We start from the raw sequence: 17,609 nt of genomic DNA, 5'->3' as shown, positions 1-17,609 counted from the left end.
CAGGTTATATAGTGTCCGAAAACGCCAAACACAGGCCTGAAAGGCCAAAACCACACCAAAAGGGACAAAAGGAGACAAACGGGCCATTCGTCGTTATGTGTCTTTATTTTTCTCAGACACACGGTTGGGTGTCGCGCGTATTTGTGTTTTGTTTTTTTATAAAAAGACTTCCGAATGCAGATTCTTTAGCTTACAAATTATAGATCCTAGAGCTTGCGAGTGGCCAAAGGGCTTTCACCTTCCGTGGAGCAAAAAAATCTACAATAATTTATCGAAGCATATCAGAGACACGGGAAAACTTAGCGTTTTTAAAAAAGAGACTTTTTTAAGGATTTTTTAATTCATAGCTTTTTCATTATCGTATTTTTTTCTTTCTCTCTATATTATCATCCAAATGTAAATAGTTTTCATTATTGTTATTATTATTTTTATTTTCATGTATGACGGAAGAGCCCCCCAAGGGAAACTTTACAATAAAGTATGTATGTATGTATGTATGTATGTATGCATGTACCATATGACATCATGTATCCAAAAATAACTTCAAAAACCTGTCGAACCGGTGATACCGACCATGACTGCCATAAGTTAAAAATAGAGCATGACATCATTGATCAACCTGTTAAACCAGTTCATAATATGTTGGTAAGACTAAACTAAAATATGACGTCATCCTATAATAAGTGATCAAGACAATAGGCCATGACGTCATCGGCGTTAATTTATGCCCCCCTCAAGTAAATGAGATTCCCCCTCGAAAAAGAGGCCTAACTGGTCCCCCCCTCTACTAAAATAAAACATGACGTCATCCTATAATGAGTGAGCAAGACAATAGGCGGTGACGTCATCGGCGTTAATTTATTCCCCCGCGTATCAATGAGATTCCCCCGCCAAAATCCGGCCTAACTCCTCCCTCCCTCACTACTATAAGGCCGACCGGTTTGTATCGGTAAGACACCACACCGGAACACTAGCTCTTTGCCTTTTCCTCGATCACTACAAATGTCATCAATGTGCCTCCAGCCCCATTTGTTTTTTTAAAGCAAACCTCAAAGTCTTTACAACAATCCTCTTCCACCGTTTCTGGACAATGTTTTATAATGCATTTAGTTTCATTAAAAGAAGTGTGAGAAGCACTGAAGGTCAGCTTTTAGGCTCGTGGTATAATCCGCAATCTTTTTTTTACTACATCACCCAAAAGCGAAACTTTTCCTCATCATTACGACATTTTGCCTTTCCTGTTTCTGACAAAGGGGACGTTTCCATGAAACATCAAATAACACTTTCAAAAGTTTATTTATCGGAGAACTTTCACTTTAGGCTGATTTCCCAGACAGGGTTCAATTGAAAAAACATTACTTCCTTCAATGTTGCCTCCCTTCCCATCCACGATAAATAACAATTTTCCTGGTCAATTTTCATATAACATAGTCGATTGAAAGGTAGTATTGTTTCAGTCAGTTAGAGAAACACACAACTAGACCAAGCATTTTCAATCATCCTTGATGGCACTAAGACTCCGATAGAAATATTTAAGAATATATCGAACAAAGAAGCCTCATTCTTACAGGACTTCCAGTCCGGTGATATTACTGAAAACACCCGCAGGCAACTGTCCTAAGGAGTTATTGGACATGTTTCTGGAAATAAAATAAAAAAATTATTTTGTTACCTCATAATCAGAGTTAAATAATTGCTGGGGAATTTTAAACTTACATGGTTTCAGTAATCGGTTATTTGTCTGATGTTGCGGTCAAGTCACAACTCAAATTTTAAAGATCTGCAAAGGCGTTCATAATTGTGTCCAGTCCATAGACGTTTGCTCTGCAAACGTAAGTCTTTAAAGAAATTCGTCTTCCTTCACTTCTCTGACCATCCTTTAGATATTTTATTTCCTTAAACGAGCCATTTACTTAGGTGGATATTCTGGTTAATTGTTTTAATTTTGTAAGTTTTCAGCGTCTTATCATTATTGTCTCTTCGAAGTTTCCAGCAATCCAAAAATGCCTCAATATGTTTAATTTACAAAACGGAGGCACGTCAACCTGACGTAAGTATTTTTTTAAATGATTTTTAGAGCACTTTTAATGAAGAAATGGGTATGGGAACGTTGACAAAGGTTTAGACTTTAGAATGATTAAAAATAAATGTTGAGGCTGCAAATAACAGATGGGGATCAGAACAGTATGCTGACACCCCGTAGTCTCCTCACGCGGTAGCGGACTGTCGAATTTTTATCCCTATTTTATTTATTTCTTAAACCCCTTCCAGTTGCATGAATGCAATCAGGATCTGTAATATGGCGTTAATCATTTCATACTATGTTCTCGTTTCAGACGATACCCAGAAGAAATAGGAGTTATCAAGCTATGAAGGCAATATCCTAAGTGAAACGATATCTGCCGTTTGAGACTACTCTAACAGTTCATTTGACAGTAATTTTATCCCCTCCTCCTTCCTTGTATTATGAATAACTCATATTATGGGAGAATGGATCCTAGTGATTACAAGTTTGCATCAAGAACACTGTAATGCTTTCAATAGTCTATAAAATTCTTTAGCTCTCTTATCCCACGTCGTGTTTTTAGGCTGATGCCTGTATTAATTGGCCTCGTCTTCGTCATTGGTCTCATCCCGAGGCTTAGCTCCACCCCCACATCCCCTCAACCACTCTAAACCGCTGCCAAACTCAATAAAATTATCACAAGTTTACTCTGTTTAAGAGCAGAGTAATGGTCTTTAATTCCCCAACGGTTTTTAATACTGCATGTATAACTCGTAAAAAGATTCAAAGCAACAAAGTTTTCATTAACGGCGAGGCTGAACTCTTTTTAATTAGTCAAACTAACTTAAAAACCAGTTTCTTCTAAATTGAAATAAATCCAGTTTTTCACACAAAGAAAAAGGGCTTGTCTCTGTATCGAATCAAAGTTACAGTAGCTGAGCTGAGCTGCATTACTTGTTCAAGTGTTAGTCATAGTCACTTTCGTAAAACATGTCACATGAATACTCTTTTTGTGCTTTTTTATTCTTGTTATTCTAGGTACAACATATCATCAATTGTGTGCTTTTTCTCTAATTCAGTACAGGGTTAGTACTTACAGTTGACCGATATTCACCGGCAAAGGCCCTGGGACAGACGTCAGTTGCTTTCCTGCACATGAGATATCTGGCAAGGACGGATTCAGCCGGTAGGGTCTACAGACACATGGTTTTGGACATGCTGACAAGAGATGTCAAAACACAATGAAATTAACTTTTTTCTACAGACGGAGTGGAAAGTATTGTGCAAACACTTGCTCGTAATGATGAAACAAAACCTGTAGAGGTTTGTTTTATCATTACGAGGTGATTTTTTTTTCACGCAATCCTAAAAAAAACATACCAATTAACCAATTAGCCCCCCTCCCCAACCATAAATGTGCTACCTCAACGTATTAAGCAGACATTCCAAACGGTGAGTTTTATTACGAGAGGAAAAGACAAACTTAACATTCACGATAGAAAGTGGGCCCCACTTCTTGCCTTTATTGTCCGGTAGATCTTTTTGTATCCTCTGTTTTTTGTTGTTCTGGTTCTTCTTCTTCTGAATCATCTTCAGCCCCTAATCTATCAATAGTTTTTGAACCTTGTTCTACTTAAATACTTAATTGAATTATAGTGCTTTGTAAGGTCGTGATATGCCAATCTTGTTTGTTTATATTTGTGTTAGTATACTATGAAATAAGTGTAAAAGTGGTAACTAAAAAAAATTACAATAAAAACCTCTTACAAGAGTATGACATCACTGACCATTTCATAAGCAATGACGTGGGGGTGGGGGTGGAGAGCCAACGTGTCTGCACTGACTTTAAGCACTCGTAACATTTTTTTTTGTATCACTACCAAACCGTATGTGACTTTTCCGAAAGTTCACTATCACAATTTCGTATGAAGTTTAATTGTTCTGATGGCATGGTGTCTCCATAGAAACAAAGTTTTAAGAAAATATCGTTACACTATTTTGGAAAATTGTAACTAAAGTCTACCTTTATTACTTTTATACTTTAATGCCATTTCAGCACTCTGCTTTTGGTTTTGAATATTCCTGGGTCAATTTGAACACTTTTCTTGGGTTTTGGAGAAGGGAATATATACAAGATGGCATATCCATATGAAGGTGACGACTGCGAAGAATCAATGAGGTAATTCCCACATTATATGACGTCATTTTCCCATTTTGCGGACGCCACACGAATCAGTTTTGGACGTACATTTACTCTCCAGGTTTTATTACCATAAATTTTACGCTCTTGAAGTTATGAATGGTGTGGAGGATAGGACTTTGCAGTTAGGAACCGAAAAAGTCCAAGCTGAATAGAGTTAACTTACATCTGTGGTAGCACTAAGTACTTGCCTTTCGAAATATTGGAAAATATACTTCCCTGACCGTGAAATCAGCCTTGCTCTTTTTTTAGATTATATGCTTTACAATTTTTTTGCTGATTAGATCCTTCACTACAGGATCCGGTACTTTTATTTTGTCACGGTGGTCCTTGCAAACACAGTTTATCACTGGTTTTTACTGATCTTTCAGTAGCTCCAATAAATGACAATTATCACTTACTAATCTGGAGTGTTAAACAAATATTTAACGTCACGAACATTGAAGAAACACGTTACGACGGTACAAAATCAGACAGTAGTTGTTAAATGATAGTAGTCGCCTGATTTACACGAGATTACATTTATTTGGCGGTAATCACGTGCACATCGGAAGATGACTGTTTCTTCAATAATATAGCGCGCAAGTTCCGGCTTGCATGTACATCGGATGATAATATCCTCGGTTGAAACAATGTCCTCAAATTTCACCGTTGCGTTCTCCGCCAACGTCTCATTTTTCAGACAATCTTTCAGGCTTGGGAATTATCTTCCTGTTTCAGGCCAGTAAGAAGTATATCTGAATAGTAGGATGGACAGAGGTTTTAGGAACATTCCCTTAGATCAATACATTCTGCGATTATTGCTTTCTGAATCTTCGTTGTATATATGTTCAGTACTTTTTACATTGAGTTATGTTTGAGTTCCAAGAACTATTTACTCCGTAACTTTTCAACTTCGATGCGCTTCTATTTATTTATTTATTTATTTTTATTATTTATTTATCTATTCATTTTTTGTAAAACTGATCTTCAAACAAAAATTGAACAAGAACACCAAACCTTGCACGATTCAGTTAAACTTTTTGAAGCGCTGCTTGCACTAGGCAGACACCGTGGAGTTGCGTTTACAGTTATTCCTCGGATTTTAGATTATTTCTTATCATCAAATTATCACTGACGTCAGTTTGTTAATGCGTCTGTCTTTTTTTTGGATGTTCAACTGTGCCATTGCCAAAGTTCATGGGGATCGGCTAGTGGTTCAGTTTCACCGAATAATTCAATGCCGAAAGACAGATAAAACCTGAAGACAATTTATTAAACAAAACATTTGCAAATTTGATTCAGACAGGAGTTTGAATGCCATGAGAAAAAAAAAAGTAAATATTCACAGAGCATGAAATTCTTCGCCATAATTCGCGCACCCATGAGAAACAGGCTTGTAGGAACAATTTGCAGCAAGATAACACAGTAAGACAATGGAGGATTGGAATTTTTAAAATAACGTTTATCTTAGTCAAAATACATCGTCTAAAACATAGTCCATCTTTGGGAAGTTCCGCTTTCACCCTGGGACGGAGAATTCGTCAGACGGGTTTTCCGTCTTCAGCGTGAGAACAGCCATCAGGTCAAACATTTCTTCTAAAGATTGTTTTTGAATTTATGAACGATTTTTTATATAAGTCGAAGAGGAGAAACGCGAACAAGACTCAGATCTCTTTACCGTAGAACTTCCATTCGCTGCCTCTACGCTTTAGAGTTGGATCAGATGGGTTAGTTCCATGATGCAAGTTAAGCCTAGTGAAGAGAAGGCAAGGGTGGGGATCTGTCAATTTATTGCTGTAACAAGATGCATCTTTTTGATAAATAATTTTCCGGTTATCCTTAAATCTCCTTGGGGTGACTATCTATAATGGAAAACTTCATTTCTCGTTAAAGTTAAAACGAGACAGCACAAAAATGAAACAATACCAAATGATCCATTGTACATGAAAGAAATTGCAAACGTCTTACAATAAAATTTCTGTAATTTAGGGATAATTATATCAAATGACTTTATGGCCAGCTAACAATGCGCTTTCGATCTGATAGCTGTTAAACGATCCAAGTATAATATTCAGCTACAGCCTTTTGTGTCTGTTCTAATGATAAATAAATAAAAAAAAATTAATGGGAACTTCAGTGGCACATCCAGAGAGTGGCTATTCGTCCACTGTTTCCAGGTCGAATTGGAATTTGAAAATGTTGGTTTTTGTGGAGGAAGGAAAACCGGAGTAACGGGAGAGAAACCCTCAGCGCAAGGACGAGAACCACCAACAAACTCAACCCAGATATGGCGTCAATTCCGGGAATCGAACCCGGGCCACATTGGTGGTTTCTCATAAGAAATAATAAAGATAGGTAAGAAAAGATAAGTAAGAAAGGGCTAAAATGTACTACACTGCAACTTCAGTCTGACATTAATTATAATAAGGAGTCTCGAAACGGGATTTAATCGACAGATTCCGAGTTAGAATCATCTTATGCAACATAAGAATACAATAGCACAAGCAAGAGGAAGGGAAAGAAAGCACTGTTTAATTGCTTTATGTGAATTGTGAAACATAGGATTTCAACCGGAAACTTAAAAGAACACATTTTAAAAGAAGGAAGAAGTTAAAACAAAGAGGACCACTTGCAATCGCTTGTTTACTTAAACTAAACACGACTAAAAGTAATAAACTAATCTGGTTTCGCTTACCAGTGACTATTGTTCTCTCGTCCATTCCATACTTGCTAGTGACCCGGCAAGTGTACTTTCCGTCCTCCTTCACTGGGATGCTGGCTGTGTTTGTTGTATTCACCAGTGTTGTTGAGTTTCTTATTATCGCTATGTATATTGTAGGAGTTCCTATGGCTGAACACGACAGCTTGGAAAGTGTAACAGGACCCGAACACGGCAATACTGCCTTTGGTGGAACTAATGATGGAAAAATTTAACTTACTTAGCAATTAGCAATACAAATAGAATCCACTTTCAGTAAAGAAGTGTAAGAATTAATTACCATGTAGGTGAAATATTATTTTGTTAATATATGAGTGCAAGGCAATGCATCTCAGCTGTTGCAAAGCAACTTAGCAACCGCAAAGATTCTTGCAAAATAAAAGCGCCTTTTAATGTATTACAATTGGCTAAAATGGTCACAAAAATCGACTTTTTCTGCGTTTTTGAAAAATTGGCAAAAAAATATGCTCTCGTTGTTATGAACTACCTAGGGATTTGTTTAGAGTATTTAAGAAGTGTTGTATGTAAATTTAGTCCTCTTGGTGTTCTCTCTGGAGGCACTCGCGATTACTTTTTCTGTTCTTTCTGATTTTCTAGATTCACGGCGAGCAGAACTCTTCATCGTCTTCTTCCATTCCTCCTGATTTGAATGCAATCTTGGAGGCACAGAAAAACGCTATCTTATCCACCGTGGATACGCAAATTCAAGGTTTTTCAAAGCAACGTACTCTCAGACTGACTTGGCGTCGCAAATAGCTTCGGAGGTGCAACCAAAACCACGTTTTCAAGAAGAAAGGAAATGAACGTCAGTTTAGCTTCAACCGAAAAGTGATCAGGACGAATACTGCCGCGGTAAAAGCTTTGGAGATTGGAAACATTGGTAGAGCGAAGGAGGAGCTGAATGGAGGTATTTCCTTTCTGAATATCAGGCAGAAAACAATTTAATTAGCGGACAAATTTGAATTTGGTTGGGCCACGGTTCATGAATACTTATGTTATGATTTGGCCGACGATGACGCAAATGCCTCAAAAATTTATGAGGCCGAGAAAAGAAGCGCAGCTAAGTTTTAATCTTTGGTCAGCACCAAAAGCGTTACTGATTCAGTTCGCCTAGACCTTGCTTCGTCCGGTTTCACACCTTACGATGATTATTTGGTATTATCCTTTAGCTCAAATCGCCCCTCGTTTGTTGTCTTCAGAAGGGCCACATTTTGGCCAGAGATCTTGAATTGCTTCTATTTCAGGGCAGATTATTTACATGGCATGTGCAGTAGGAAATGTTATTAGATTGTTTATAAGAAACTGCTATCAAGCTATTGAGTGTAGAACCTCCTGGGATCAACCCTTGAATTCCTCTGGGATTTCGTAATGAACTTTCTTTTTGGCTAGCAATATTTACTCTATCAAGCGGAAGGTTTTGTCACCTAAGTCCAGCGCCGTTCAGTTGGTGTTGTTTATTCCGTTTCAAGTGGCCCTGGTTTTGGTGGCTTTTTTGTGCAGTGTGGCGTAGATTTTTGTTTCCTTTGTTTGGTCCGGCAATGTAATGCGTTTTAGCTCTACATTCAGGGAGATTCTGGCGGTTAAATTTGTTCTGCTTTCTTTGGTTAACCAGCTATCGGACATGACTGTTAAATGGTTCGCCTACAATCAGAATGTACCTCGGATTATTTCATGTGGAAGTAGTTAAGACCTTTTGCAGTGCGAAGCTTTGTTGATATTTAACATCTGCTGTAATCATGGCATTTCGATTGAGATGGTATGGATCCTGAGATCTCAGAATGATCAGGAAGACTTTCTTCGTCGTATTTATTATGCGATGGTTGGGACCTTTTCCTCTCTTTCTTTCCACGTGATTGACTTTGCTTGGGGTCCTCATTCCATAGATCGTTTCGCCAATCTTTTGAACGCTCAATTTTATCCCCCCGTTTCGATTCCAGATTTTGGAATCCGGGTGCTGAAGGCATTGATGCTTTTGTTATGGATTGGACCGGGAAAAATTACTATGCTTGTCCGTCTTTATGCCTCATTCTGCGCGTTTTGCTTCATTTGCGTAATCGCAAAGCTTCAGGGTCTTTTCTTGTCCCTATGTGGCTCCCCCCTCCCCCCCCTTTTTTGGCCAATGATTCGCCCAGATGTAGATGAGTTCGCCAATTGTATTGTTGATTGGATGGAACTTCCGACATTTAAAGAAGCCTTCATTCCTGGTAGTTTCTTCCATCAAGCTTTCCTTTTATATAGTCGTTGTATCATAGTGTTTGTAAATATTCGCATTGTAAATAGCTAGAGTTAGCCAAAGGCGACCGAAGCCTGTGTTGTTCAATGGCCTGGACGTGCCTGTGCGAAACTCGTGCCGCTGGTGGAGAGGGTTCCAGAACTGTTATTGACCTCGAAAAACTGAACGAAGCTGATTGGATCGTGGAAACCACCGGTAAACGATACAATCTACAGTCACCTTTGCCTGAAAGAAAACGGTTTCGTTTAACGAAAGATGCGTCCGAATTCCTCAAAAGTCAAAACATGTTTGAATAGTTCACTCGCTGCATTTGCGGTCAATCATTTCCAACGTCCTCCATTTCAGAATTTCAGGAAAGTAGTGAATCGGACTGTGACTACATGCCTGATACCGAGGAGGAGGTTGGAACGTCCAGTGCGTATGATGACACGCCAGTGAAGAGAGAGGGTTGCTGTTAGCCTCTTTCCTTCTCCACCTCTACACGTGGCTAGAAGGTGAGATGTTAGCTTAGAAATTTTTATTTTCTAGCCATTCTTTTACATGTATTTCTCCTCCAGTTACGCAGTTTTGCCCTCATTGTCATCTGTTAGGGTATCAGTTTGTGTTGAAGTGCTTTTGTTCGACTGATCAATATTTTATTCGATGCACGTAGCTCAATTCCTTTTTGCCCAATGACAGTCTTCTGTATTTCCAGGTTTGGGACACTTTTGAGAGACTTTGACAGTGATCAGCTATGAAAAATGCTGTGAATCGAGTCTTGATAAAATGGTGATGTTCACTAAAATATCAAATATCAATGGCATTTTTTTTGTTTTTTTTGTTTTTTTAATTATTCTCTGTGTTATGTAATGATACCTTTGGATTTTTTGTCTCACTTGTAGCCAAGCATGGTTCCACACTAATCTGATTGCAAAATAAACATTCATCCACGTATTCCTGTAAAAACAAAGGCAGCTTTGCCTTTATCAGCTATGATTAGTGGAAACTTGGAAGTGTAATGTGGGGTATCATTTCCCTTGAGTTTCTAGGATAATCACCCTGGTTAATAACCTCTCTGTATGAACTGGCCATTTTTTTTGGCCTGTGAATGTTATTCATTTTTATGGTGTGGGGATTTTGAGAGCAGTTTTCCATTTTTGATATCCTTAGTTGTTTTCCCTTTTTCGAATGATTGATTGTCAGTTTATAACAAAAAAAAAAGAAAGAAAAAGAAATGCAGAGGTTGGGTTTGTTTACATACCATAAAAAGTCAAGTTTGTGAAGTTGCCCATTTGCCAATTTTGAAGTTTTCGAATTTCTTCACTTCTACTTGTGGTTTTGGTCTGCAGTCATATGGTGTATGATAGGCTCTAATGCCCTTTACAATGTTGAGGGCTGTACAGAATCTTTCCGATACTTTGGACAATGAGATGAAACCAATATCTTTCTTTTACAGACTACATCAAGAATGTGAAGTAAAGGCCATTGAATTGCCAATTGGGTACTATGTGGGGATGACTAATCAACTAGATGGTCTTCTTGATCAGGTCAACTCCACCCGTCAATGCAAAACGCATGGATGTGACGGTAAGAAACTACACTTCATGATGCTTTCTTTTTTATACATTGCATGTTTATTGTCCTGATCAGTGTAGAATTTCATGTACATTTTCTTTGGTTTGTTAACAAAATGTAGCAGTCCTGTTGTCTCTGTCTTGCATGAACGGTGTGGAGAATGAAAAATGTGTGACATGTACATGTATGAGTGTGTATCTTTTTGGCAATAAATTATTGATGTCTGTCGCATCATTAATGTTTTGATTTACAACTGGCATATTTCACGGTTTGTGCCTACCCGAGATTCGTATTCTCTTCTCATTGTTACGAAAAAATCCAGAGGTAAATTATCACATTCCTGGGTTCAGGGATAAATTTAATGGCTCTCTTCTTTCAATAGGTATACTGATGCTAACTACATTGGAACGGAAAGGCTTGGGTAGTGCCATCAAACTGAAAATGGCCTGCAGTGGATGTGGTACATAACGATTAACTAGAGATTTGAATATCTTTAATCGCTTGAGCAATAACGCTTTTAAATTATACACCTGGTAGAAATTTAAATTCTACACATGGTAGAAAATAAAACTTCTCGCTTCCTATTGGTCAGTCAGCAGGAGTGACCCGATTCCTTTGCCGTCTTAACACCACTTTCTGCTCTTGCTAGACATGCTGACTCAACAACGTTTGAGTATTCTAAATTTACATTTCAACTGAAGGTGAAAAACCTTCGTCTTTCCCCCAGTCTTAATTGTATGTAAGTCCAGGTCTTTTAAAGAGCACAACGATTGCCTAATGTGGACATCGGAGAGAGGTAGGCCTTTATACTCTAAACCTTACAGAAGGGTCCAGTCTAATTATATCAACAATCAGTACCTTTTTAAAATGCGTTCTATTTGAACAAAGAATTTTTAATCTCGGTCATAATTACATACTTTTTAACAATAATGCTGTTGGTTGTTGGAAAGTCAGAAAGTGCGAACTGGACTCAGTTCATTCCTTCCCGTTAATTCGGTAAGCAAAACCGAAGCAATGCATAGAGTCTTCTACTTTTAAGGGACACAGTCACCTTTGTGGCCGCGCTGACCTGGACACTAGTTTTGTCAATTTTGAAAAACGCCCACCTCAACCCGAAATCAAAAGTACGCGACGAATACATCTAGAAATCCGCTTCAATCTTCCTAGTGTTTTATTGGATTTTCAATCTTTTACTGGAAACCTGTTTCTGGGTATGCTTTTGCTCATCCAATGTATTATTTTTATCATATTTGGTTAAAAACAGTATGGATCGCGTCTCCAACGGAACATGAAAAGAAGAGGTGGGAAACGTGAAGGCGCCGGGCGGAAGAAATCGCCTGTGTTGACCAATACAACGAGAGAAATCAATCAAAAACATTGGAGAACAAATCTCCATTACATATATTTGGAAAATCGCATTTTCTCAACCTGGCGAAAGGTTCGTGAGGAGGGAATCTTCGTAAAGATTCGAAGTTCGCGTCATACCTGCTTGGTTTGGAGCTCAGACGAAGACAAGCCTCGGTACACAGTCGATTATCTCCTCGACACGGAAAACCTCAATTAGAACCTTGTTTTCTACGGGTCGAGCAAGCGTTCTTGTAATGACATGGGTTTGGTTCCTAAATTTAGATAACGGAGAAGTTGTAGAAACGAAATTATAAACGCAAAATATATGATTGAAAGCAGAAATTAAGCTTTACTGGTAGTTTCGCTACAAAGTCGTTCGCTACACTGCAGTTTAGGCGATTCGCTACGATTTAAAATTGACATACTCTCTAATATTTGAGCTCAATTTGCTTCTTATGCAAACACTGTGAAACGTAGAAAAAGCTAAGATAATTTTTCACACGACCGGATACCGAAATAAACAATTAAATGATTCTTCGACTTCAGTGCTATTCGTTGACGCTTGGCTTTTCCTGGACAAGTCCATCAGTAGATTTTCCATAGTATCAAGAAAATGAGTGTTCTAATATGACATTAGGTCTATAATCACTATCAGTTATAATTTTGATTGGCAGACACTTCAACTCAACAAGATTTGTTTAGATTTTTCAAAAGATGCGCTTCTCAGCGCGAGGCTTGCAGACGATGCAGTGTGATATGCAAATCAGCTAAGAAATGGTATCTAATGCGCATGTGCACAATATTACAATCAACGCCACCATATGAAGTGGTCTCCATATTTATAACTAAACAGATTTAAATGCAATTAAATATACCGGAGTGGTATATGCTGAGGAAGATGGAAACTGTAATTTATGCTAGGGGAACGTATAACATGTTGATTGGGCTTCATTTGGCCGCGTAGCACAAGCACGAGTTTAGCGGGGAACCCACAATTATAAATCGTGAAGTAATCACGTGCAAGAAACGCAACAATAACGTGAAAATTCCCCTTTTCCAAAAAATAAATAAATAAATGAATTTTGCGTTATGGACCAAGCGTGAGGTCAAGATGGCTGGATATTCGCTAAGTCCTTTTTTTTTTTTTGCGTTTTTATGGACCGATACGAAGTCGAGGTCCATAAAAACGCAAAAAAAAAGGAACAAGGCCATGTTGACCGAACAAGCTTGGTCAATAAAGGATTTATTATATGACTTAATCTTCAAGTTAAAACTACAACAGCAAAACAAAACACAACATGGAATTGTTCTGCTCGTAAAAAAAAATTCTTCAAACCTGGCCGGTATAAGATTTATTTTCAGCGCATTTTTGGATTTATAGCATGTAATCATGGAAAACAAGGAATCCTAAATTATTTTAAGGCTCTAACTTTATAATGGCTTAAAGGGAGCATACAATTATTGAGTAGGAAACATTTAGATTTTCGCAAGTGCGGAAAGATTTTAATAGAATCCGGCAAACTCACGTTGAATATATGGATAAATATTTTCATTCTGAAAGGGATGAAAATCTTGAGGGAACTGATGAAACAGAACTCTTCAACACTTTAATTCAAACAATTGAAGAAAAATGCCAAAATTTCAAAGAGAATGGATCAAACTGGAAATTGGCAAGAGTAAATTATCTTGATATTCAAATGACAGAATTCATCCCACTCAGAGGTACATCCTGAATTTCTCTTCCAAAAACACTGTCAAACAAAAAAGCAATTATTAGCATGAAAAATGAGGACAATGAATTCTTCAAATGGTGTGTGACAAGAGCTCTTTTTCCTGTCAAGAAAAATGCAGAAAGAATTGATAAAAATCTCAGAGAAAATTCCAAAAGAATCAATTGGACTGGTTTGAAATTTCCAATTGAGTTGAAAAAAATAACACATTTTGAAAAATCAAATCAAAACATTTCCATCAATGTCTTTGGTAATGAAAAAGTTGTTTATCCTCTCATGATTTTCAAAGGAGAAAAAAGGCAACACCAAATCGATCTTCTTTTAATTGCTGATGAAGACCAAGAAAAAAAGCATTATTACCTGATAAAAAACATGCACAGGGCTGTTGTAAAAGCAACTTTCAAAACACAAAGAATCAGTTCATATTTGTTTCAATTGTTTGAATGCTTTTCCCAATGAGAATTCATTGAAAATTCATAAAGAGATTTGTCAAAGTAATGAATTTATTGAAATGCCAAAAGAGGGAGCTTTTCTCAAATTGGAGAATCACATTCGCTCACAAAAAATGCCGTTTGTTATTTATGCTGATTTCGAGTCCCTTGTTGAACCAATCAGCGGATGTCAGACTAATCCAAACGAGTGTTTCACCAACCAGTTTCAAAAGCTGAACCTTGCGGGTTTTGTTATCACATCAAATGCTCTTTTGATAAAAAATACACAAAAACTGAGGCATATCGAATGAAAAATGACGATGACGACATCACCAAAATATTTATTGAAATGATTGAAGATGGTATCGTAAGGATTCAAAGTATTCCGCCAAAAGCCAATAATTCCAACAAAAAATGATTGGGAAGATTTCAAAAATGCAGCAAAATGTTGGATATGTCAAAAAGAATTCAATGAAAACGAAGTAAAAGTCAGAGATCACTGTCACTTTACTGGGAGATTCCGTGGAGCAGCTCACAACTCATGCAATCTCAAATACAGAAAGCCAAGGTTCACTCCAGTGATTTTTCACAATCTTCAAAATTATGATGCACATCTTTTCGTCAAGAATCTTGGGAAAACACATGGAAACATGAGATGCATTGCAAAAATTGAAGAAAAATACATTTCATTCACAAAAAAAATTCGTTGTTGGAAACTATTTCAGCAAAAAAGGATAATTGAATGAAAAGAAACATGACATCAGATTCGTTGACAGCTTCAAATTCATGGCATCTTCTTTTGATGCATTGATCAAAAATCTGGAAAGAGAGAAAAAGATTGAGACAAAAAAAGTCTACTCAAAGAAAAAATCAAAGAAAGACAAAAAACCCTTCAAGAAGAAAACTGACGCCAGAAGAAAAAAAAGAGCTGGGAGGTAAACTGGATCTTTTTTCCAAAAAAGGAGTTTATCCTTATGACTTCACGGACAACATTAAAAAAATTGATGAAACAAATCTTCCACCAAAAGATGAATTTTTTTCAAAACTCAACGATGAAAACATCACAGATGAAGACTTTGAACATGCAAAAAAAGTTTGGAAAACTTTCAACTGCAAAAACATGGGAGATTATCACGATCTCTATCTCAAAACAGATGTCCTTCTCCAATTGCTGATGTTTTTGAGGAATTCAGAAAAGTTTGCCTTAAAAACTGATTGAAAAAGGCACCAGAGGCGGTGTTTCAATGATTTCAAACAGACTCGGAAAAGCAAACAACAAATACATGGGGAAAGATTTCAACCCAGAAAAAACTGCAACATTCATCCCTTATCTTGATGCAAACAACCTTTATGGCTGGGCAATGTGTCCTCTTCCAACTGGAGACTTTTCATGGGCAGCTCCTGAAGAATTTGAAAACTGGCAAAAGTTTTCTTGCATTCTTGAAGTTGATATGGATTATCCCAAAGAACTTCATGACTTTCACAATGATCTCCCACTTGCTCCTGAGAGAATCATTGTCAACAATGTTGAAAAACTCATTTCAAATCTCCACGACAAGGAAAAGTATGTGATTCGTCACAGAAATCTCAAGCAATATTTTGAAATGGGACTCAAACTCAAAAAGATTCGCAGAGTGATCAAATTCAAAGAAGAAGCCTGGTTGAAACCTTATATTGAACTCAACACAAAACTTCGAGCTGATGCCAAAAATGATTTCGAAAAAGATTTTTTTAAACTTATGAACAATTCTGTTTTTGGAAAGACCATGGAAAACATCAGGAAAAGGGTGGACATCAAATTGGTCAACAATCGAAATAGTGCATTGAAATTCGCAGCAAAACCAAACTTTGAACGTTGCACAATCTTTGATAAAAATTTGATTGCAATTCAAATGAAAAAAACAAAACTGCTTTTTTGACAAACCAGTTTTTTGTGGAATGGCAATTCTTGACATTTCCAAAACACTCATGCACGACTTTCATTTCAATTACATCAAACCGAAATATCAAGAAAAAGCAAAACTACTTTTCACTGACACTGATTCTCTTTGCTATGAAATCGAAACAGAAGACTTTTTTCAAGACATTTCCCAAGATGTCTAAGAAAAGTTTGACACATCAAATTTTCCAAAGGTTCATCCATCACACATTCCAACTGGTGTCAACAAAAAAGTCATTGGGATGATGAAAGACGAAGCAGGTGGAAAAATCATTGAAGAGTTTGTTGGTTTGAGACCAAAACTTTATTCAATCAAAATGCATGAAGACAAAAAAGAAGAAAAAAAGTGCAAAGGAACCAAAAAATCAGTCATCAAAAAAAAAAAATCACACACCAAGATTTCAAAGATTGCCTCATTCAAAACAAATCCAAATGCGATCCATGAATATCATCAGATCACAAAAATACGAAATTTTCACAGAAAAAGTCAACAAGATTGCTCTTTCTGCAAATGATGACAAGAGAGTTATCAGAAACGATGGAATCCACACGTTTGCAAAAGGACATTATAAAATAACAAAATCAGTCCAGAAAACATTCCATTCAATGCTTTGATTGTCGACCCAACAAATTCGGGAAAAACAACTTTTCTTGTCGATCTTCTCAAAACAAAATTCAATCAAAAATTTGATTTCATATTTCTCCTCTGTCCACCCTTTGTCAACAACAAAACCTGGGACGGTTTTGCTGAGAATGACAAAGATTTTTTCATTATCATCCCAGAACACCATCAAATCAATGACTGGCTCAAAATGATCTCTTTTGCCTTTGAAGGAACAAACACTTTGATCATTCTCGATGAATGTGCCTCATCAAAAGATGTGAAAAAAAGGGCAAATTAACTTGTGAAACTTGCTTTTTCTGCAAGACATTCAGGAATCAGCGTTTGGGTTCTCACTCAACAAATGTCAAGCATCGCAAAGCGTTTCAGAGAAAACATTGCTTCTTTGACCCTTTTTTTCACACCATCAGCAAAAGACATGAAAACAGTTTTTGAAGAATTCGCAGGAGATTTGACAAAAGATGAAAAGAGAGGATTGTTGAAAGAGTTAAGAGAAGTCAAGTTTTCTCATCTTGATTTTTCTCTCAGACATCCTTTTGGAATTTCTTTGAACTGAAAACATTTCCATTTCAATTAAAATGGAAATCCAAGAGCAAGAATTAATGCAAGAAGTCATGTCACTTCTTGAAACTGAACCCCAACCCATTGAAACAGATCACAGAGAGCAACTTGCCATTTTGGCAACAAGTGGTCAATGTAAGGAAATGATTGGAGTTGAACTCACTCAAGATCAAATCAAAAGGCTTTCAAAGAAAGATGTTGAAAAATATTTTAAGAGATACGAAGCTTCTTTGTCTTCGAAAACTTGCGGTGCAATTGTTGAAACATTTTTGCAAGCGAGTGCAAA

General features: G+C 37.1%; 1 protein-coding gene and 1 long non-coding RNA gene across 2 annotated transcripts in view; one reads left to right on the top strand and one right to left on the bottom strand.

Moving 5' to 3' along the window:
* Nucleotides 1-968: 968 nt before the first annotated feature.
* The window catches only part of LOC146458596 (uncharacterized), a 47,385-nt gene continuing 30,744 nt past the window's right edge, over nt 969-17,609 (bottom strand). The window contains exons 7-9 of the mRNA XM_085090460.1: nt 6,883-7,101; nt 3,103-3,223; nt 969-1,640 (exon numbers count right to left, since the gene is read on the bottom strand). Coding sequence (XP_084946586.1) covers nt 1,565-1,640; nt 3,103-3,223; nt 6,883-7,101 — 416 coding nt within the window. The 3' untranslated portion in view covers nt 969-1,564. The remainder of the gene's footprint in view (nt 1,641-3,102; nt 3,224-6,882; nt 7,102-17,609) is intronic.
* On the top strand, nt 9,151-11,157 carry LOC146458599 (uncharacterized). Its single transcript, XR_014858157.1, has 3 exons — nt 9,151-9,633; nt 10,575-10,705; nt 11,076-11,157. It is a non-coding gene; the product is annotated as an uncharacterized LOC146458599 (long non-coding RNA).

The sequence above is a fragment of the Pavona decussata genome, unplaced genomic scaffold (assembly GCF_977016875.1).
Source record: "Pavona decussata unplaced genomic scaffold, jaPavDecu1.1 SCAFFOLD_232, whole genome shotgun sequence".
Lineage (NCBI taxonomy): Eukaryota > Metazoa > Cnidaria > Anthozoa > Scleractinia > Agariciidae > Pavona > Pavona decussata.
The sequence above is the reverse complement of the archived record's forward strand: the minus strand, read 5'-3'. Positions and strand labels throughout refer to the sequence as shown.